At 41.2% G+C, this 21,977-nt stretch overlaps 1 protein-coding gene across 3 annotated transcripts; it reads left to right on the top strand.

The window, feature by feature from the left end:
- The first annotated feature begins 541 nt into the window (after window positions 1–541).
- glg1a (golgi glycoprotein 1a) lies at window positions 542–21,920 on the top strand. 3 transcript variants are annotated; one of them, XM_027163890.2, is made up of 29 exons: window positions 542–926; window positions 5,347–5,376; window positions 5,638–5,724; window positions 5,848–6,063; window positions 6,425–6,628; window positions 6,712–6,783; window positions 6,928–7,114; window positions 8,061–8,272; window positions 9,355–9,476; window positions 9,598–9,699; window positions 9,863–10,016; window positions 10,243–10,272; window positions 11,721–11,858; window positions 13,250–13,336; window positions 13,510–13,572; window positions 13,710–13,823; window positions 14,203–14,291; window positions 15,045–15,162; window positions 15,336–15,428; window positions 16,324–16,461; window positions 16,598–16,721; window positions 16,840–16,982; window positions 17,089–17,190; window positions 17,272–17,379; window positions 17,469–17,589; window positions 17,676–17,782; window positions 18,665–18,828; window positions 21,204–21,278; window positions 21,624–21,920. In XM_027163890.2, coding segments are annotated over exons 1-29 (3,507 nt in total). In that variant the 5' UTR covers window positions 542–620; the 3' UTR covers window positions 21,625–21,920. The 3 variants fall into 3 exon arrangements, with proteins under 3 accessions (XP_027019691.1, XP_027019690.1, XP_027019692.1); XM_027163889.2 differs by having other exon boundaries at window positions 21,204–21,920; XM_027163891.2 differs by lacking the exon at window positions 10,243–10,272 and having other exon boundaries at window positions 543–926; window positions 21,204–21,920.
- Window positions 21,921–21,977: the final 57 nt, after the last annotated feature.

Genomic DNA, 21,977 nt, shown 5'->3' with positions numbered 1-21,977 from the left:
ACTCCTTACAGAACAGCTTAATTGAATCAATTTCTAGAAGTGTTGATTCGTTTGTCCAGAAATATTGTAATGGGAAAATAAAACAGGTCGTGTGTGTGTGTGTGTGTGTGTATTTATTATATATGTTAATAGAAATCCACTGAAATAAGTTACTCAAGCGAAACAAAGGCAAAAACATTTATCTTTAAAACTACGAGTTTTTTTCCCAAAGACTGACTAGTTGAATCGTATGAATTATATATGTGTGTGTGTGTGTGTGTGTGTGTATATATATATATAATGGTCTAGTTTATAAATAAAAGACAATATGTGCTGCTATCCTAATGTTCATGGATTTGTTTTCCCTTTAAATACATCATTGTGCTCTCTGGGCTAAACAATACTGAAAGCTTTGAGAAAACTCAGATATGCTACAAATTGGTGTAGTATATAAAGTTAAGTTTGTTTACTTAGCTGAAAAGTAACCTTAGGTCCATTCGTGATCGTGAGTCGACACATTTGACTCCCTCGAGACAAGGAGTTCAAAGTGAACCGATTCCTTTCCGGATCTCACATCTCCACACACAAATCATTGGCCTCCGGCTGCCGTAGGCCAGTTACGCGTAGGTGGTTTACCGAAGATGGCGGCTTGTAGACGTGTGCAGCTTCTTTTATTGCTTATATCCGTCACCGCTTGCCTTCGTTCTACCCAGGGAGCGAAATCCCCGAGCGTTCACGCTGATGTAAATGCAGGAGATAACGTTAATGATGTTAGAAATGCCGGAGGTGCGCTGGCCGAGCCGAAGGCCGCTCAGTCCCGCCGCAGCTCCGCCGGCTGGAGGCTGGCTGAAGATGAGGCCTGTCGCGAAGACGTGACCCGTCTGTGCTCCAAACACTCATGGAACAACAACCTGGCTGTGCTCGAGTGTCTGCAGGACCGGAAAGAGGTCAGAACACCAGCGTGTTGCTCGCTGTTGTAGTTGTGGGAGCACCGGTAGAAACCCAGCAGGCTGACTAGCGTTAGCTACAATGCTAAGTGCGCAGCTCTGAGGTGTTTTACACTGTCAGGAGATTTGTGTCAGAGCTACCGCTTATTGTTAGTGTTTATAAATCGTCATGTCATCAATATAAGCTGAATGTCACTACAGTTACTGGCTGATGCTAATGTTAGCGTTAAATACACAGCTTAGTGTTGCTAGGTGTTAGCAAACATGAGACCGACGGGTTGCTAACGTTAGCTAATGTATTGTAGCATATTTACTGATTAATGCATGCTAACCTTTAGCTAGTCTGTGTCTCTATGTCCACTGTATGTTACTAGGCAAAGAGATGATATGATATTTTTAGTATATAACAAACTTCCTCCTTCACGCCTGTGAACAAGATAAGGAAGTAGTTTAGCATTTAAGTTTGTCATGTTTCAGCTCGGACACGTCTAATGATACACATCTGCACTTAACACATTTATAGCTCGAATCCTTTGACATATTTGTTGTTTTATATGGAGAGTTTGATGTGTAGACATCACCACAGATAATACCTGCTTTACTCGGCTCTCTTTTACTGTTAAATGATTTGTTTTGACTTTTTTTTGTGAAGCTCAATCTGACCCCTTTACTTTAGTAATGTTAAACTATAGAGAGACGACAAATGGACAAATGCAGAGCTGAATCATTGTGTTCCTGTCAATCTTTACAGTAAACTTTATATTGCTCATTGTTTCAGCTCAACAAGTCCAGTGTAATTCTGTTGGATATATTCTCAGGATATACACCAACTCTGCTTTGCAAGGGACGAAGTGACCTTTCACTCCAAGCTACTGTATATAGAGGAATGACAATAAAAAGCCTCCTGACCGTTTGCTTCTGAACTCTCTCTTAAACACAGATGTAAAGAGCAGATGTAATTATCAGTTATTAAAGTGCTCAATATTCATCAGTATGTGACCACAACCTCCTCTTTTCTCAGAAAGATCAAACATTCATTTATTGCAATTTGGCAGAAATACAGCGTTAGCTTTTAAAACAGCTCGTGATGTTCTAACGTAACACAGAAATGCAGTGTATCAGACCGGTACCTGCGCCGGTACACACGCATCCATGCAGAAAAGGCAGCTGAACTAGTAACACGTTTTGATTTTTATTTTCTTCTGCTGGTATAAATGTGCAAGTCTTTTTGTTGATGTTGTTGATAGTGACATGAAGATTCTTCCACAGTCTTTTCCTGTCTAAACAGAGTTTGTTATTTTGTGCTTATTTTTGGTGCTTTGTGAAAGGGAACAGAGCGATCTATAAAAAGCTGGGCTTGCTTTAATAAGAGGCTTCGCATACGGACCGAGTGACTTGCAGAGGCGGTTTAATGTTGGCAGGATTATGGAACGAGGGGTCGCCCTTTTTTTGGAAGACTTTTCCAGTCTCGACAAGAATACGTATAATATTACCGAGGAAGCAGTTCATATTCCATCATGTCTTTTGGCACTGGGCCTCATTTGCTCACTGATCATGTGATCCATCCCCCAAATTACCGTGATCGAGTCTTTTGATATTTGTCCTACATGTAGATATTGCATCATAGTAAAAAAAATTTTTGTGCATGCGTTTTACAGTGTGACAGTTTCTGAAGCTATAACTCTTTTTGTATAGAAGTCATTGTTTATTTTATTTTTACAGTCTTACAAAAAATATCTCCACATTTATGTATGATTGAGCTTAAAAAGTCTCGACTGTGAATGGAGCAGTGAGGTGGTGCTTCTCAGGGTTCTTCCTCTCAGCCCGGATGTGAATGAAGTATTTTGTGGCTGTTTGTGTTCGACACTTTTGCTGACCGATCTGTGTGTTGAGGGTCTGTTTGAGTTTGTTCTCAGCTGTTCAAAGAAACACACCCACAGGGCCGAACGGAGAGGAAGAAAATGGATGTTCTGTGTTACTTGCTGTTGTGGGAGGGTATTCAGAGGGTAGGCATCTAGGGCAGGATTTCCCACAGCTGTGTTTAGCTAAGGTGATGTTCTTAAGAAGTTAGAAACGAACGCCCGAGTAACGTTTGTTTTCTGAGTGGCTGTTTATCTGTCTGTAATTGTTCTCCACATATTTCACTTGGTGCAGCTGAAAGACAATAAGAAGCCTGCAGTAATGTTTACCATTTTCTGTTCTGTGGAACAATTCCAGTATTAAGGACACAGGATTCTCCGTTTTGACAGTCACGTAGACCACCTGGAATTTGATCACACGAGCTCAGGATTTGTATGTGTGGGGTATCGTGTAGATTTTTAGCGTGTGTCCAGTTCTGGTCCTTCTAAAGATTGTGAGACATTGAGTTAAACCATCCTGTGGCCTCAGTTCACACACATACACTAATCAGAAAGTCAGAGCTTCTGCTAACTTGTTCAACATAAACTGATGTCAGGTTTTAGAAAGTGAAATGTCTCTGTGCTTGTGGGAATGTGTATAATAAAGTTAATGTGTAGCTCCATTTGAGCCTCTCCAACTAAAGACACTGCTGTTAGGGAATTTTCTGAAGCCTGTCAGTGCTGTAATACTGAACCAGATTTATTAACTCCAGAGGATATTTTCTTATAGATGCCTTAAGTGTGTGATCCTGCTGAAGGGCATCTGATCCGTTATTCCCGCCTTGTTAGGAAAATAAGCATAAGAACTGTATCATGCGATGCTGGTACAGGCTCTGGTGTTTCACACTCCAAATTAAAGAGAATTAAAATTGTTCTGTTGCTCGTGTATTTTGACTTTGTGAAAGTCTCCGTAGTTGGAGGGTTTTATCTTGGAAAGCTGTCTAACTTTGATAATGTTTGTGATAAACAATCGCACGGGTTTAGTACCTTGTAATAAAAATTTTGTGTTTGTTTTTTTCGGGTTGGATCACTGTACATATGAACACACTGTACATGTGAACAAAGTACATATAATCTAAACACGATTATTTTTTTGTTGGTACTTTTTAAATCTTTTTTTTTTTTCCTCTGCTGTTTTACTCAGGCACTTTTCCCATGTTGGCTTTCGCAGTATTTTATGGATGTTTTATTTCAAGGCTGGTAAACAGGTCCATCTTGACATTTCAACCGTTGTTTATTCTGCAAACAAATTTGTGTAGTGTTCTTTGTGTACAATACAAACAGGTTCCATATAATAATAGCACAATGAGCATTTTAGGCTTAGGCTCCTCCATGTTGTCTTTCGTGCTGCTGTGTCTCCAAAGAAATGCGGTCACTATGATGACTGTCATTATGTAGAGTAGCAGCTGGCTAGATTTGTACATGACCGCTTTATGTGGAAGTTAGTTGAAGAACCTGTTGAGGATTTAACATCCATAATAGTGAGAATAGTGTTGTCTGCACTCGGGGTGGCACGGTTCACAAAACCCACAGTTCGGTTCGGGTCACGGTTTTCAGTTTTGTACGGTTCTTGATATTTTTTTCTTTTAATCTTCAACACTCCAGAAATTTCCTTCAGCATTTTCATATATAGCTTATTAGCTTAATTATCCACAATTTAGGATACAGTATTAACATCTTTGTAATGTAATCATGCACTAACTGAATTTGACTTGACTTTAAGCACATTATTGGGACCATCTCTGCGTAAAAGCTAGGTGAGATTTTGATACAGCAAGAGAGAAGACATCGATGATGACATGCTTTTCGTTTATTTTATTTTATTTATTTTTTTTAAAAAACAAAGGAGAATGTGTATTGTTATCTTTACAGGAACTTGTGGCTTTTTAGCACACAAAAACCGAAATTAACTTGCATTTATCAAACTGCCATCTTCAGTGTAGCTCTTACAAAAAACAAAAAATAAAGAAAGAAAGAAAAAGAGAGGAACTCTTACAAGCCCTATCTTTTTTTTTAAACAAGTCAAAATATTCGAATGCATTTTGCACAATGCTTGCACACACAATGCTTGTTCTATTTACGGTTTTATTTCCGTTGTCATCTTAAGTAACAGGAAATCCAAAATGTTCCCACACACCGGATTTGAACGACGCGGGCGCATCCGCCAACTCCGGGCAGCCTTCATTATCTCCTCCGCCATTTCTGCAGCACCCTTACTCAACGTTTACTGTCTATATGTATGTTTGTGCGAAACTGAGCACGGGGCTACATTGCGCATGCGTCGAACCGCGCGACGCACACACGAACCGAGACAGCGAACCGAACGGTTCGGGTGTTTTTTCATGTACCGTGCCACACCTAGTATGAACTGTGTGTGCAGATGTATTAGTACTGTTTAGAAATCTGGCTAAGATTTATTTTCATTAAAGCATCGACAGCTAGTTTTATGTTTCTTGATGTTTTTCCGGTTCTGATGTTTTTCTGCTGAAATAAAACCTGCTTTTATGTTTTTCACCCTATAGGAAACTGACATTGCAGCCAGCTGTAACCATGTGAGTAGAATCTTTTTCACAGTTTCTTGTCACATGTTTTATGATGTCCCAGGTTCGTGATGACTTTAGAGTAAAGCGAGACATTCAAAAGGAAATATAAGGATGTGTTCCGTATGGATCCATATTCTGATTTCAGATTTTTATTTTCAAGTTCTGATTTTGACGAAGCTTGATACGGGGCTGTATGTCAGTAGCTCGCATGCGCGGAGGGTTTGTATACGTACGTTATTTAACCAAATGATTAAATTCCATCTTTTTTAGCTGCTATGGAATTACAAGCTGAATCTGACGACGGACCCGAAGTTCGAGTCCGTGGCCGTCGAGGTGTGCAAAAGTACCATCGGTGATGTAAGTACCCTTGCGCCCGCTCTATCCAGCAGATTGTGCCTTTGCGTGCGAACTGAAACTAAGCGAACAGTGGTGTATGTGGTGCAATTTAATATGATGTAATGAATGGGTTTGTGGTTACAGATTAAAGAGTGTGCATCAGAGGAGCGGGGGAAAGGCTATTTAGTGTCATGTTTGGTAGATCATCGTACCAACATCACTGAGTACCAGTGCAATCAGTACATCACCAAGATGACGAGCATCATCTTCAGTGACTTCCGGCTTGTCTGTGGCTTTATGGACAGCTGCAAAGACGACATCAACACACTGCACTGTGGGAGTGTGAACACTGGTGAGAAGGTGAGCTACGACCTTCTGGGGCACGAGCACTACGCCTCACTGGCCACATATCAGACTGTCCTCTTAATAGCACCGATGACTCATGAGCTGCTGAACCAAGAAATATTTTCCAGTAACTTTCTAGTTACAGATTCATTTCAGAACGTGTGACGTGTGTGGAATTAAGTTTTGATGTGATTTTAAGGGTTCTGGGATAAAGAAACACTCACGATGTAATCGAGTGCTCATAATCCAGTTAAAAAGGTGGTCATTTTTTTAGATGGTCATTTTTAATATATATCCGGTACGTTTTTAAAGCATAAATCTGGCTTGCCTTTTCAGTACAGTCCAATTGAAACTTATACTATTATATTTTTTTAAGGATTTACACTCTCAAGGAGAGGTGATAGCATGTCTGGAGAAAGGGCTGGTGAGTGAGGCAGAGGAACAGCCAGGGCATTATACAATCAAAGAAGATTGTAAGAAGGCCATCATGCGTGTGGCTGAGCTGTCATCAGACGACTTTCATCTGGACCGGCACCTGTTCTTTGCATGCCGTGACGATCGTGAGCGCTTCTGTGAGAATGTACGTCTCTGACCTTGCGTATTTGCAGTGCACCGTTCGCAGGTACGATGCCATACTCATCCTATTGTTTTTTGGCGACTTAGACTCCAGCAGGTGAAGGCAGGGTCTACAAATGTCTGTTCAACCACAAATTTGAAGATTCCATGTCTGTAAAGGTATTTAAAACCTCCATTCTATTGTGTGAGCAACTCCTTTTATAATATTACTCAAACCGACCTCAACCACAATTTACCCACATAAATAAAAGATCTGTGTGATTTGTGTCGATTGAATGGATTTTATTTTCTGGCGATGCACAGTGCAGAGAAGCTCTCTCCACCAGACAGAAGCTGATCGCACAAGACTACAAGGTCAGCTACTCACTGGCCAAAGCCTGCAAACAGGACCTGCGGAAATACCGCTGCAACGTGGATACCACACTGCCCCGTGGCAGAGAAGCCAAGCTCTCCTACCTGCTATTGTGCCTCGAGTCTGCAGTACACAGAGGTAGGAGTGCTGAGATGGATGTGTGCTACAGACTAGAGGTCTTCTCGGGTCGAAAGAAATCGACCCGACCCGAAGTGACCCGAATCACTTTTTACCCGAACCCAACGTGCATAATTTTTTATTTATTTATTTTTATTATTTTTATTTATTTATTTATTTTTAAGAAAGACCTGAGACAGACCCAAAAAAATTAGACCCGAGTCCGACCCGACCCGTTGGCATATTTTTTTAACCCGACTGGCCCCGAATGTTGCGTAACTCTACACTAAAGTAACCGCTACAGAGTGGATTCAAAATTGATTGACAGGTCTGTTTCAACGAAAATTAGCTTACCGCCAGCCACACGTCACCAGCCACATGTCGCAAGCGGTCCTGGCAAACAGAGGAAAGGTTGGAAAAGGACTCGAGTCGATGCACACACACGAGATACAGTAGTTTGGGTCTTCTCAGGTTCGTTCGGTAAAAACACTCACTCGCTCTCTCACTCATTTTCTACCGCTTATCCGAACTACCTTGGGTCACGGGAAGCCTGTGCCTATCTTAGGCGTCATCGGGCATTCATTTTAAATTACCCGAGACCCGATGCCACTATTATTATACCCGACCTGTGTCCGAGGTACATGTGAAACTTTTAGACCCAAACCCGCTCGGGTCGGACCTCGGGGTTTTCGGATCTAAGTGGACCCGTGAAGACCTCTACTACAGACACAGGAAAAAAAAGCCACTTTTGCTATTGGCACAGACAATTATGTAAATAATCTTTCGCTCATGCATTGATCACTGCGTATTTGCTTTCAAGTCCTTTTTGCACACTTTGCGTCACTCTTGTTAGTCTTCCAATCTTGCATAAAATGAGATTACTGTAACATATGTGTTGATAATACTCATAGATCGCTTGGTACCTGGTTGTTGTATGAGGATCAGTGTTCTCTCCTGTGTGTATCAGGACGCACTGTGAGCGGTGAGTGTCAGGGGGAGATGTTGGACTACAGACGCATGCTGATGGAGGATTATTCGCTGAGTCCTGAGATTGTGTTGCACTGCCGCACGGATATCGACAGTCACTGCTCCGGTCTGCACCAAAAAGGCAGAACCCTTCACTGCCTCATGAGAGTTTCCCGTGACAAGGCCATTTTAGACAACCTCTGTCAGAAATCTGTGAGTTGACTTTAGACCTTACATGGGGATTGGGCTTAGCTGAGGTTTTTCATGAAGTTTGACCGTAATATCCGGGTGGTTGTGAATGAGAAGATTGAACGAAGGTGTAAAAAAGTACAGGGCTGTATTTGTTCGTGTGCCTTTCTGCATGGCACCTCACACACACAGGCTCTGTAATCACACAGCATTCATTCTAGCTTAATATAAATAAGACATCATTAATCACACACAGGTGATGGCATTCTTTCATTCATTACCTATTCCTTTTTTTGTGACTCCTCCCATATTCACAATTATTTGTTCACCCTTTCAGCTGCATTGATCCAAAACTAGTAGTTTTTATTATGTATGAACTGAGAACTTTATTTTTTTTAAATGTCACGCCTTGTACAGTTTTTATTAGGGCTGGGGCGATACGGCTGATATCTGTATCACGATATCAGTGATATAATCAGATCATATAATTATTGAGATTTTTATGACCCATTTAAAATAAGGACCAGGAGAAAAATATATTACATTTAAACATTTTTATTTTAAACTTAACCTTCCTCTGATCATAATCCCCTGAGTTATTAAGACAGAAATGTCAACAACCAGGAAAACCCAAATAATTAAAATGTAAACATAAGTCTAAAGTCACAATGAACACTTAACAATTATCTCTTAACGTTTAAGGTGTTTACAATTTCCTCGCTCGCTGCGGCTCATTTTCTGCTCATCAGTCGCCGGTTACTGAAGAGGAATCCAGCAGACCGGCACGAGATGACGATGTGGCGCAACCAAACTTGATCCTTTTACATGATTGGCTGTTAGCGTGTCACTCCCTACGTTGATAGGTTACCAGAGAGCGAGTGCCTTTGTTAATGCAACCAAACTTGCTTCGCAACCTCTGTTCTCTTCCGACGAAGAATAAAAAATATCGAACGTTTTATCAAACACTTTTTTTTAAAAATTGATATCGATCACCTGTCTATCGCGATACTAATCGTTATCGTTTTTTCGCCCAGCCCTACGTTTTATCCTCTACGTACGTGACTGTATATATGTAAAACATGTGGTATTGTATTAATTGTCCTCAGCTCCAGACTTTGATCCAGGAGACAGATCCTGGGGCAGATTACAGGATCGACCGCGCTCTCAATGAGGCCTGTGAGTCCGTCATCCAGACGGCATGCAAACACATCCGTAACGGAGATCCCATGTGAGTCGACGTTGTTCCTCTTTAATCTGCAACTTTTTACTCACTCTAAAATATAATGATGAATCATGACAGCAGTTGTTTGGAGAAGATGGTTATGGGTGTACTTTTGCTTTTAATATAGGATTCTCTCTTGTTTAATGGAGCATCTTTACACTGATAAGATGGTGGAAGACTGTGAACACAGGTTGCTAGAGCTGCAGTACTTCATCTCCAGAGACTGGAAGTGAGTCAACAGTGTCATTAAACTGATGTCGGGTTTGTCCGATTTATTACTAATTTGATGTGCGACTTTATTAAGAATGACCGGTGTGTGTGAGGCCACACGGCGATTTTAAGGTTTATTTGTAAAGCCATGGTTTATTCCATATTTTTGTTGTTACTCTCAGGCTGGACACAATCCTCTACAGGAAGTGTCAGAATGATGCTGCACGTATTTGCCACACTCATGGCTGGAACGAGACGAGTGAATTCATGCCCCCAGGAGCGGTCTTTTCCTGTCTGTACCGCCACGCTTACCGCACAGAGGAGCAGGGTCGCCGGGTGAGGGTGCCTTTACATACACATACATGCCCTGTAACAGACCTAGCTCTTGTTGATGTCTAACATACATTGAAGGCACTTAAGGTGTGAAACCTGGCATAATAAATGTCAAATGGTCAGTAATGCCTAAGCCTTCTTAGAAGCTTTGCTATGGCCAGAAGTTAATTTATGACTGCTGGCTAACTTTCTGTGACTTATCTAAGCCTAACTTTAAAATTAACCACAGGAGTCAACTGGCAGCAACAGTCCTTATTTTGTAAGTACCGGATCCTTGCAGACGCTCACAAGTACACCAAATCGTGCATGGGATGATAAACAAACTAAAGGGTCCGACTGGAGTAATGTCTTCACACTTTGAAGAATTTTCAGTCTTTGTAGAACTGAGAGATTTCTATTATCTTCTATAGTCTTGTGTTGTTTTTTCCTCTTTCTCGAGTCCGTTTGACCTCGTTTACATTTGTTCCTGCTAATGACCACTTGCGGTCGATCACTTGACATCAGGTGTAATTGGGGCTTCAGTAATTACCTTGTATTACTTTGGTATTTCTTGTCTTTCCAAATCTAAGGTTTATCTTATTTGCAGCTCCCAACGTACTGGTAGTTTCTCATGCCCCTTTTCCACCAAAAAGAACCGGGTGCTGGTTCAAAGTTGGTTCCACTGGCGAACCTTCTAATAACCGGTTTGCCTTCCCACCGGCTAGAGAGCATCACAGAGCCGAGTCTGACGTCACTGTATACGTGTCACGTTACACAGCAACGTTAGCACAGCAGCGACAAACACAAACACATCAACAATGGCGGATGTTGCTTTACTGTTAATGCTCATGGCTTTGTGAACCTTCATTAACACCCAAACGCGGCGAATCCGACGTGTACGTACGGCTCCGTGTAATCTGTATAAACGGAGGTTGTGATCGAGAAAGTACATAACGTTATTTTGTCATTAACACAGAAAAAAGTTAGCCTTAGCATGTAGCTACCTACTATCATGCGTGCTGATAATGTATCATATCACGGTAAAGTAAAAGTGTATTAAACATTAGTATACTTAAGGTACGTTATCAAAGGCGCTTACAGTAGCCCTGCCCACAGCTCCTGACACAAGCGGTTCTTAAGTCTAGACCAGCAACGTTTTGGTGCTACTTAAGAACCACTTTTCCTGGTTCGGAGCCAGTGCTTTGGCTGTCAAAAGAAAGAACTGGTTCTAAATTAGGCTCCGAACCTGCACTCAAACCGCCTCGGTGGAAAAGGGGCATCAGTAGTCTCACTCGCACTTCCACAATTCCTTCCTGTGTCCATTAGCCATTCAGCCTGTAACCAGGAAATGGAGTAATATTTGGCATCAGATTTTCTCTCCTTGCATATTATAGTTTTGTTTCTTCGTCTTGACATGAACACAAGGAGCGAAATCACATCTGTGCTGGTAGTCATTTTACAAAGACTGAAAATTTCAAGAAGCTTTTTAATTCAAAATTTGTAATTTGCAAATGATTTTGGTTGGTGTGGGAAGTGGGATTCTTCTGGATAATGATATTAAAACCTATTGGGTCATCGTGGTACAGGCAAGATATGTAATCGTCTTTCACTCTTCTTTTTGTTTTATAAAGACAACATATATCATTCTAGTTCCTGGGAAGTTCATGTGGTGTGTGTTTATTCAGTTGGGTACGAGTACTAGCTTTAATATCTTGTCTCTTTTTATAGTTATCTCGTGACTGTAAGACAGAAGTGCAGCGAATCCTTCACCAGAGGGCTCTGGATGTAAAGCTGGACCCAGACTTGCAGAAACGATGTATGACCGATCTGGGCAAGTGGTGCAGTGAGAAAACAGAGCCTGGACAGGTTAGTAAATCGTGGAACAAAAAAAAGCTTAAGTAAGGAAAACTAAGCTGATTAACTTTTTATAAATTGTATTCAGCAACGTCTTACTTTTAATTGCCGTCCTACATAACACATACAGTCCCTCTGTTTTGTCTTTTGGGGGACTGCGTTGTAAATCAGTCTGGTCGATTTTAAAAACACTCTGCAAAACGACTCAGTAGATGAAGAGTCGGAGAGATGGTTTATTGTGCACTAGGAAAGCCTGAACAAACAGTGATCTCAAAGAGCAGCAGCTGCATGAAAAAGCAAGTAACACATAGAACAGGACTTATGAGAGTGTAAAACTGCGGTCCAGCTGACGAGTTTGACAAACACTGTCCTGCTTCATAAAATGATCTGTAAAGGTAAATATGGCCTGTGGTTTAATCCACCGTTAATCTTACTGTCAATTTTAGTTGTTTTTTGGCGAACAACACGATTTGGTGTGTTTAAAGGTGGGGTCTCCATTGTTTGAAAGCCAATGTTGACACACAAAGTCACCAAAACAAACACGCCCCTAACCCAAATGGGTCCCACCCCTGTATCTATAGCTCCGCCCACACACATACATGCGTAACCCAGGCGACTAACGGAAAGAAACGTGTCTATCATAGCTGAAGGGAAAAACAATACGATTGTAGATAAACAAACAAGCAAAAATGCCACACAAGCATAATGATGTAAAGGACAAAGGCATATATTAGTTCTGTGTAACAAAGCAAAACCAACGTTACTCACCTATCGAGAAGGAAAAAAGCGCCTCGGCGTCTTAAGTAAAGTCGGCCACATATTCACAGGTCGGAGTTTCCCGAGTCGATAACTCCTGAGCTAAACGCTGTTACTACACAAAACGCGGTTGTAGCTGCCTCTCTACATTACTACGATAGAAAAGAGGTGTTATTTGTGTAGTAACAGCGTTTAGCTCAGGAGTTATTGACTCGGGAAACTCCAACCTGTGAATATGTGGCCAACTTCCTGCTCCTTCAGTTCTCTCCAGCGCTGGAAAGCTGATCCTATATTAACACGTCCTACTTCTTGTCCTTATCGTAAGCCTTTCTTCGCTTTCTTTCTTTGTTTTTATCCTCCATGTCGATGTTAAAACCACTTTCTGCTAATGTCACACACGCGCACCGAACACTCTCTCCACCCATATTGAAAAGACACGCCCCTTTCTGCTCATTGGCTACACGTTTGTTTTGATTTTTGTTTTGTTTGTCGTCCCGACTCAGTTTTCTAAAGCATTTCTCAAATAACGGAGACCCCACCTTTATATATATATATATAATATAATATAATGATCGCAGACATCTTTTTTCTGCAGCTCTCATTAAACATGGTTGTGTGTGTGTGTGTGTGTGTGCGCACTGTTGTAGGAGTTGGAGTGTCTACAGGATCATTTAGATGATTTGGGCTCAGATTGTAGAGAAGTGGTGGGTAACCTGACCGAGCTGGAGTCTGAAGTAAGAAACACTCTTTTTGTTTTCACCCCTTTTCTCTTTCCATCAGATGAGTACTGATGACTAGAATCGATGTTGTACTGCGTCGTCTGTGCTCTACATGTTTTTGTGTTTGTTCATCTGAACCATGCGTACAGATTTCTTTTTTTAACCCGTTAACTTTTTTTTCTTTTAAGGATATTCAAATTGAAGCCCTTTTAATTCGAGCTTGTGAGCCTGTCATCCAGTCTCACTGTCATGTAAGTCAGAACGTACTGAAGCTCCTCATCCACACAGTCCAATGTAAAACCCACAACCTCCTTTTACTTTTTTTTGTTTTTGTTTTTTTTCCCTGCTTATTCATCTTTCCCTTTGTTGTTATTAATATGTCTAATAGGAGATGGCAGATAATCAGATAGATACGGGAGATCTGATGGAATGTCTTGTGCTCAATAAACACCAGAAGGAGATGAATGAAAAATGTGCAGTTGGAGTAACTCACTTTCAGCTGGTAATAAAAAAAAATACAGATTATGTATGCATTTACTTTCAAAATGAACTCTTAAATATTGTTTTCCATTTTAAATGTGAAATAGAATAGCCAATAATCTCTTAGCTTGGACATGGTAGCCTTAAATATATTACCTTGAGCATAGTTTGGACCCTGCAAATGTTGACCAGTTTGTTACCTATACGCACTACACGTATAAGCACAACCAGGCCCCTTTCACAAAGACTGGTGGTGTTATGACGTGTATTATGTTCACACTGTTTATATTAATGATATTTATCTTTACTTGCTCCAGCTTTTTTAGTTTTGTATCAATACCTTTTTATAACTGAGGAGTTCTTCCTAATGGGCCGTGTGTTCGACTTCTTTTCTCACTCAGGTCCAAATGAAAGACTTCCGCTTTTCGTACAAGTTTAAAATGGCCTGCAAGGAGGATGTTCTCAAGCTCTGCCCTAACATCAAAAAGAAGTGAGTGTAGAGCTAGTGGTTGCTTAAAGGTGAGGTCTCCGTTGTTTGAAAGCCAATGTTGACGTTTGAAATCACCAAACCAAACACACCCCTAACCCAAATGGGTCCCACCCCTGTATCGATAGCTTCGCCCACACGTACATACGTAACCCAGGCGACTGATGGAAAGAAACGTGTCTTTATTATAGCTGAAGGGAAGAACAATACGATTGTAGATAAACAAACAAGCAAAAATGACACGCAAGCATAATGATGTAAAGGACAAAGGCATATATTAGTTCTGTGTAACAAAGCAAAACCAACGTTACTCACCTATCGAGAAGGAAAAAAACGCCTCGGCGTCTTAAGTAAAGTCGGCCACATATTCACAGGTCGGAGTTTCCCAAGTCGATAACTCCTGAGCTAAACGCTGTTACTACACAAAACGCGGTTGTAGCTGCCTCTCTACATTACTACGATAGAAAAGAGGTGTTATTTGTGTAGTAACAGCGTTTAGCTCAGGAGTTATTGACTCGGGGAAACTCCAACCTGTGCTTTGTTTGTCGTCCCGACTACATGTTTTCTGAAGCTTTTCACAAACAACGGAGACCCCACCTTTAATGATGCACATTTCAAACAGAATCGTTTAATACTGCTTTGTCCGTATAGGAGACGACTGCATTATTAGTGTCATTTAGTTCTTGCTTCTAATAATTGTTTGCATCTTAAAGATTGCAGGAAAAAAAACGTCATGGAATAAATTTGTGTGTGCAGGGTGGATGTGGTCATCTGTCTGAGCACCATGGTCAGGAATGATACGCTGCAGGAAGCGAAAGACCAGCGAGTGTCGATGAAGTGCCGGAGGCAGCTCAGAGTGGAGGAACTGGAGATGGTTGGTTTATTGTTAAATCATGTGATCGTTCTGTGTGTTTGTACTGACGATGTGATGCGATGTGTTATAGTACACTTGCTGTCGGATGTTCACGGCTCGTTAGTTATTTTACTGCAGAACACTGTGTATATTTAGTGTTTATAGTGTAACCGTGGTGCTGTACTGTGTTGCAGTCAGAGGATATCCGCCTGGACCCAGATCTGTACGAGAACTGCAAGCAGGACATTAAGGATCACTGTCAGAACGTGGTGTACGGCAATGCTCAGGTCTGGCTTTCTAAAATAACCCATGTCATTTGACTCAGCTCTACAGTTCTGAAGGGACAAAATGCCCAGTTAAGAAACTACTAACCTCTCATATATCATGCCAACATAGTTGGTGGTGTGAATTATAAATGAACACAAGACAACCATATTGTGGAGAAGGGAACTAGTCTGTGACTTAGGGGGTTTTTACACCTGGATAGCTATGAACGTTTTCTGTGATCAGATAGCTATCCGACGGTAAAAAGACTAGGTCTAAAAGCCCTCCGGAAAGATTTCGAGACGGATATAAATTCATTGGTTCGAACCCCTTCAGGAGGTGGTCTGGGACGCGTTTCAGATGAAACTGGACAGGTGTAAATGAATGTGGTTGTTCAAGCCACATACGTCAGCGCTATACTCCTCCCAAACGGAAGTACGTCACTCGCAGGTGACTCACGAGTCATGCATCGCACCAGAAACAAACACGTTTTCCCACCAATGCCGGCTCCGATCTTTCACCCAGGCGTCTCGCTGGGTCTTAAAATGCGCTGCTACCGCCAGCAAAAATGCAGCAAACAGTAAATGCTGTTTTTAGTAGCAACCGCATACACCAAAGTGTGTTGCATTTTAACTACCCCGGAAATTAGTTAAAATTTATTTGCATATTGGGCGGGAGTAAAAAGATCTGATCGATATCCGATTCGCCGAGACGCATTCATGTGGCCTGATGTAAATGGAACAATTTTAACAAATCAGATAGCTATCGGATCAGAGAAAACACATGAAGTGACCGGGTGTAAAAAGGCCCTTAAATAGGAAGGTTGAAGTGGATTATGGTCATGTAATCTGCTAATATTTTAATACGAGTTAATACCTTATTGAATTTTCTGTGTATCGTGCTTGTTTGTGTGTGAAGGTGATCGAATGTCTAAAGGACAGTAAGAGGCATCTGACCCAACGCTGTCACCAAAAGATCTTTAAGCTGCAGGAGACCGAGATGATCGACCCTGAACTCGACTTTCAGCTCATGAGAGTGTGTAAGCAGATGATCAGGGTGAGTGATCTTTAAAATAAATAAATAAAAACATTCTTTCCTTATCTAATTTGCACTGAATCACCCGATTACCAACAGCACTTTAAAATGTAGTTTACATAACGATAGTAAAGTAACGTGCTTTTTGGTATTGCAGCGTTTCTGCTCTGAAGCCGATGCTAAGAGCATGCTCCAGTGCCTGAAACAGAATAAGAATAGTGAACTCATGGATCCTAAATGCAAACAGATGATCACCAAGAGACAAATCACTCAGAACACGGGTATAGTCTGACTGACCATACGTCTTAATTCTTAGGTCATAGAGACACTGTTTTATATATACACCAAGCAATGTTTTATATATATAAATAAGTGACTTCTGGTTGTTCTCGTGTCCAGATTACAGACTGAACCCAGTACTGCGGAAGGCCTGTAAGGCTGACATTCCCAAGTTCTGCCAAAATATTCTGAACAAAGCAAAAGATGACGTTGAATTAGAAGGCCAGGTCATCTCCTGCCTCAAACTCAAATATGCTGACCAGGTCTGTACTAGTGCCCTGTCCAATCTTCAGTATTACTTTGTGGTTCATCACAATGGAGCTGATCGTGTGTGTGTGTGTGTGTGTCTGTGTGTGTCTGTGTGTGTAGCGTCTCTCGTCAGACTGTGAGGACCAGATCAGGGTAATTCTTCAGGAGTCTGCCTTGGACTACAGACTGGACCCTCAGTTACAGATGCAGTGCACTGATGAGGTCAGTTACTCCTCCAGCTTTCTCTGTGTCACTAATTATACGTAGTGCTGTGTGGTATAGTGTGTAATGTCTGTGTTACAGATCCCACGGCTGTGTGCAGAAGAGGTGGCTGCCCAGGAGCAGACAGGCCAGGTGGAGGAATGTCTCAAAGTCAATCTGCTCAAGCTCAAAAGTGAAGGCTGCAAAAAGGTGCTCCGTCGTGTCTCCTACTATAACATTGTCTATAATTATCCCTTGCCGTGTAGTCAATTTAACTCTGATGTGTCGTGGGTGTGTAGGAAGTGCTGAACATCCTCAAGGAGAGTAAGGCAGACATTTTTGTGGATCCAGTGTTGCACACAGCATGTGCGCTTGACCTCAAGCATCAGTGTGCTGCCATTCCACCAGGCAGAGGAAGACGTGAGTATTTAACGACACAGTCAGAATATTCCTGAAGTGGTTTGGTGGATTTAACTGTTTAACTTTAACTGTTGCGTCTTCCTCAGAAATGTCTTGTCTGATGGAGGCTCTTCAGGATAAGCGTGTGAGGCTCCAGCCCGAGTGTAAAAAGAGACTGCAAGATCGTATAGACATGTGGAGCTATGCTGCCAAGGTCTCTTTCTCACACGCACACACACACACACACACATGCACAAACTTTATCCAAGCGTTATTGCATGTTGAGGTGAAGTCCATATTTATAACCATAAAAGAGAATGTTTATAGTTATGTAGCACAAATTATAACAAGCATTTCGGATAATGCAATTATATGTATTATGTGTTGTGTATATGTAAGTGTCTGAATGTACTGTATTTGTGAAATGTAAAGCGACCTTGAGCTATGGAAAGGCGCTATATAAATAAAACTACTACTACTTCTTCTTCTTCACACACACACGCGCACACACACATGTCTATGAAACACACATTAATTCAGATGAGAAACACATTTCCTTTGGTCATTCACATCATCGGCAGGTCTGCCGAAAAGGGAAGAACAGCATACCTCCAAAAATAAATTGTAGAATAAAATTTAACCCAAGATCATTGCTAATTTGGGCTTGTTTTATGGCTACTGTTCCAAGGGCTTTGGGAACATTAATGTTATTATGAATGGTCCATGAAAAAAAAAAAGCTCCCTTATGTTTACTGACTGTTAGTCATGCAGAAACAGGTTCACAGCGTTCAATTGTGGATGGTGTGAATAATTCTGATATTAATGTTTGAATCGTTTTAAAGTCAATACCGCATCCCCACGTGTCACACGATCATTTAACGTATGTTAGTGCGTATGTTTATGTTCTAATGTTAGGTTACAGACAAATCATTTTGTCGTTGTCTCTTAATATTAGTAGAGACCGCTCAGAAAATAAGCATATATTTCAGACTTCACCCAAGATGCACATTAAAACGTAAAGACCGTAAGTTTAGTGCAAATTTAGTATGAAGTTCTATTCTAATGCATCGTTGACATTTCTGCTTTCTTCCTCCAGGTGGCGCCAGCAGAAGGCTTCTCAGACTTGGCTGGTCAGGTTCTCACTTCTCCTGCTAAGAACTATATCCTGAGCATGCTGGCTGTGTGTGTGGTGCTGCTGTTTTTCATGGGGCTGCTGTGCGGTCGCATCACCAAGCGCGTCACACAGGAGCTGAAGGACAGGTAAAGAGTGTTGCCAGGGGCAGGAGGAGGGGGAGACCCAATGTGTCCTGCCTTCCTCCTTCCCCATTCCACAAAAGGGGGTAGAGAAGCTAGCAGTGCTCCTCTCTGTCCCTTATTCACCCCCAGGCCCTGACAATGGCATGGTGAAGAGGACAAGCGAGACTGAAACTGGGCAGATTTTCTTGCTACTGGCAGCAGCCATGTTGGGACCTGATATTACTTTCCTCACAGTCCATGTTTTCTTACTGCAGTATTCCTGCATCGTCATCTGCTTCTCTGTGACCGGACCTACCTGCTGTGGACCTTTTGGGCTGTTGTGTGTGTGTGTGTGTGCGCCTGCGTGTGTGTGTGTGTGTGTGTGTTTCGTGCATTTCTATGTATGATGATCTTTAGCATCATTGAGACATCGTTTCTTCCCTTTCAGCTTCCTCCATGTTCACGGAGCTCCTGTCGCCATTTCTCTTCATTTGCAATTCATGTATTTGTTGTTGATGCTTTTTGTTGTATTGGATGTTGTGGTCTGAGTTTTTGCGTGTGCTCGTGTGCTCCCCTGTGGTCTACTGAGGTGATGAGGCAGCAGGTTCTCACTACTAAATACAGAAATCATTTCATGTGGGTGTTTGCCAGACACTTCAGTTACACATGGTGAATAGAATATTTTTGTGGTATTAGGTTTGTGTGTTCTCGGGCTGCGCAGGTCCGATAACACCTTCCTTCTATTATTTTTAACCGATTTATAATTTCTTTAACGTTCGACCGTGGGGTTTTTTTCTTTAATCGGGTCATGGCAGAGATTCGTCCGCTATCTTTTAGAACATCTAATGGGAGAATAACGGCATCATCTTCTTCGGTTTTATTTATAAATAACACGCTTGACGTTAATGTCGTAGACGTACTACTAAATAGGGCCTTTTGTGACGGATTAATACAGGAGTTTGGATTGAATAATCGTACTGAAGTATGCTTTGTGTACGTTTGTGTGTACGAGTTCCTGTGAGAGTGAATGAATATCCTGTCTATGGGGTTTACTTATTTTCATCAGCAGAGTAAGATTTTTATTTTTATTTAAATTTTTTTTTCTGGACGTTCTACAGACGGATATTTGTGTCTGTGATCGTAGGTTTGGGTCGTCGATGGATAAAGGTATCCGACGTAACGCTTTTCAGACTCGCTGTAGTCCCAGATACTAACAGACCGTCGAGCAGTGAAGGAAGAGCCATTCACATGTGAGCCAGAAGAACTCAGGATCCTAGGGGCCATAAACGGGGCTGTTTAGACGAGCGTCCGTGGGTAGGATGCCGATAAACGTTCAGGTAATTCTGAACACTACGTGAACAAGACGTAGACGACCTTAGATCGACAGACCAGTTCTAAATGGGATGCTTGATAAATATTCCGTAGTGGCCTCAGACAGGATGTCAAGGCACAAACGGAGCTCAGGCATGCAAAGATTCGTTCCTTACGTCGAATTCGACTGCGTCTTTCTGCTGCACCGCAGAGACGGACACCGTCGTGACACAGAGTCATCTTTACACAGGTTACTGTGCTCACATCTCTTTTAGTTTAGCTTGTGCTGGTGGCTGGAGGACTTACAGTGCCATAATTAAAGACTGCTAATAGCATTAGTACTTGCTCAACCAACCAAGCCTCTTTACAAGGCACATTGTTTAGTCTGTGCTTGCTTAGCAACGTATTAATGAATTTGTCAGTTTTAATAGGCCTTAATTTATTGTAGGTTTTGGGTTTTTGGGATGTTTTCTGGATGCCTCTGTGTTTTTATTGGGGCTGGTCTTGTACTCTGCCATCCAGGGTAAGAGGAATAAGATGTTGGTTTTTTTTTTTTGTTTTTGTTTTTTTTAAATACTTTCATAACTTCTGTTTGTAATTCAGCTAATCGATGTTCTGTGTGTCTTGAACCCGATCACCTGCATAGCTTGGAAATACGGTTCTGAAAATCATGCCCTTTTATTCCATTTTCTCTTGCATGAACTTTCATAATCACCTGCCTTCCTTCTCAACTAATCAGACCATATCAAAAAATTGACAGCTTGTTGGTAATTAAATCTTCAACGTTGTCAAAAGCTCTAAACAATGTTCAGGTGATATTTTTTTGTTTGTTTGTTTGTTAGCTATAAGTGTTAGAAGGGGGGACACATGTTAGAGGAAAAAGAGCATTACAGTAAGAAAGATCCAGAGGTGAAAGGACATAATCGACGGTGTCATATGTAAAGGTTTTTGTGTAAATCATAAGTCATGTTGCAATGCTATGTGGAGGAGGAAGATGATGCTTATATACTGTATATAACTGGGTTGTTTTTTTTGTTTTTTCTCTCTCTCTCTCTCTCTCAACTTAATTTTTGCTCTTTTTCTTGTAGAAATTGTGACAGTCTTGTAAAGTTACTGATTGAATTGCCCTCACAAGAAGCAGATGTCTTTTTCCACCCTCACTGGTAATGAGAATATTTGCTACAGAAAATTATGGCCATGGCCTTCGGTAACTTTTTGTCGAAAATGATGCTTCTTATAAAAGAAAAGCTCAATGTGTCGGTATAATTTGTCCATTAATTCAGGATTGACCCACAGAAAGTGATCGGTATTAAATCACGTCCAAGCTCGTCGTGTACATCCGTGTTGGCTCAGTTGATCTCGTGGTCAGTTCTTTCGTTCAGCCCGGAAACCTCGGGCGTTTTCAAGTGGAACGTTCCTTAAACGTTTTACCGATGATCGATTTAAGCAAGTGAATGTAGCACTGAAATGATTTCTTCTCTAACTGCTCGATTTCCTCCTCGTTTCAGACAGGAAACGATGTGAAGTCATACTGTAAGTGCTCACCGTCTGCTGTGTGACCTTTCTACAAGAAAACATGATTTATTAGAAAATTTAAATAGTAAAGATGCATCTTGTTTTTGTATGTTTTTTTTTTTTTTCTCCATTGTACAAACTGATTTCAAGGTATTTCCCCTCAGATCTAATCAAGCCATGTACGTCATGTACTGTACATATATACAAATGGCTTCTTTTGTCTTTATTGTTTTTTGTTATGTACAAAGTGATTTGGAAAATTGTTAATAAAATCAATTTGCTGGTTTGTATTTTGTTTAAAGAACTTGACTTTATTTTGACACTGCTTTATCTACAAAATCTGTATA

The sequence above is a fragment of the Tachysurus fulvidraco genome, chromosome 10, assembly GCF_022655615.1.
Source record: "Tachysurus fulvidraco isolate hzauxx_2018 chromosome 10, HZAU_PFXX_2.0, whole genome shotgun sequence".
NCBI lineage: Eukaryota > Metazoa > Chordata > Actinopteri > Siluriformes > Bagridae > Tachysurus > Tachysurus fulvidraco.
Note: the sequence above shows the minus strand (reverse complement) of the source record. Positions and strands in the feature narration are given on the sequence as shown.

What these genes read in the sequence shown, in the direction of transcription:
- glg1a (XM_027163889.2), top strand. Translation starts at nt 621, where the DNA reads ATGGCGGCTTGTAGACGTGTGCAGCTTCTTTTATTGCTTATATCCGTC. An exon ending in TTGCAGCCAGCTGTAACCAT is followed by an intron (nt 5,377 to 5,637) that starts GTGAGTAGAATC and finishes CATCTTTTTTAG; the next exon opens with CTGCTATGGAATTACAAGCT. An exon ending in GTGAGCGCTTCTGTGAGAAT is followed by an intron (nt 6,629 to 6,711) that starts GTACGTCTCTGA and finishes TTGGCGACTTAG; the next exon opens with ACTCCAGCAGGTGAAGGCAG.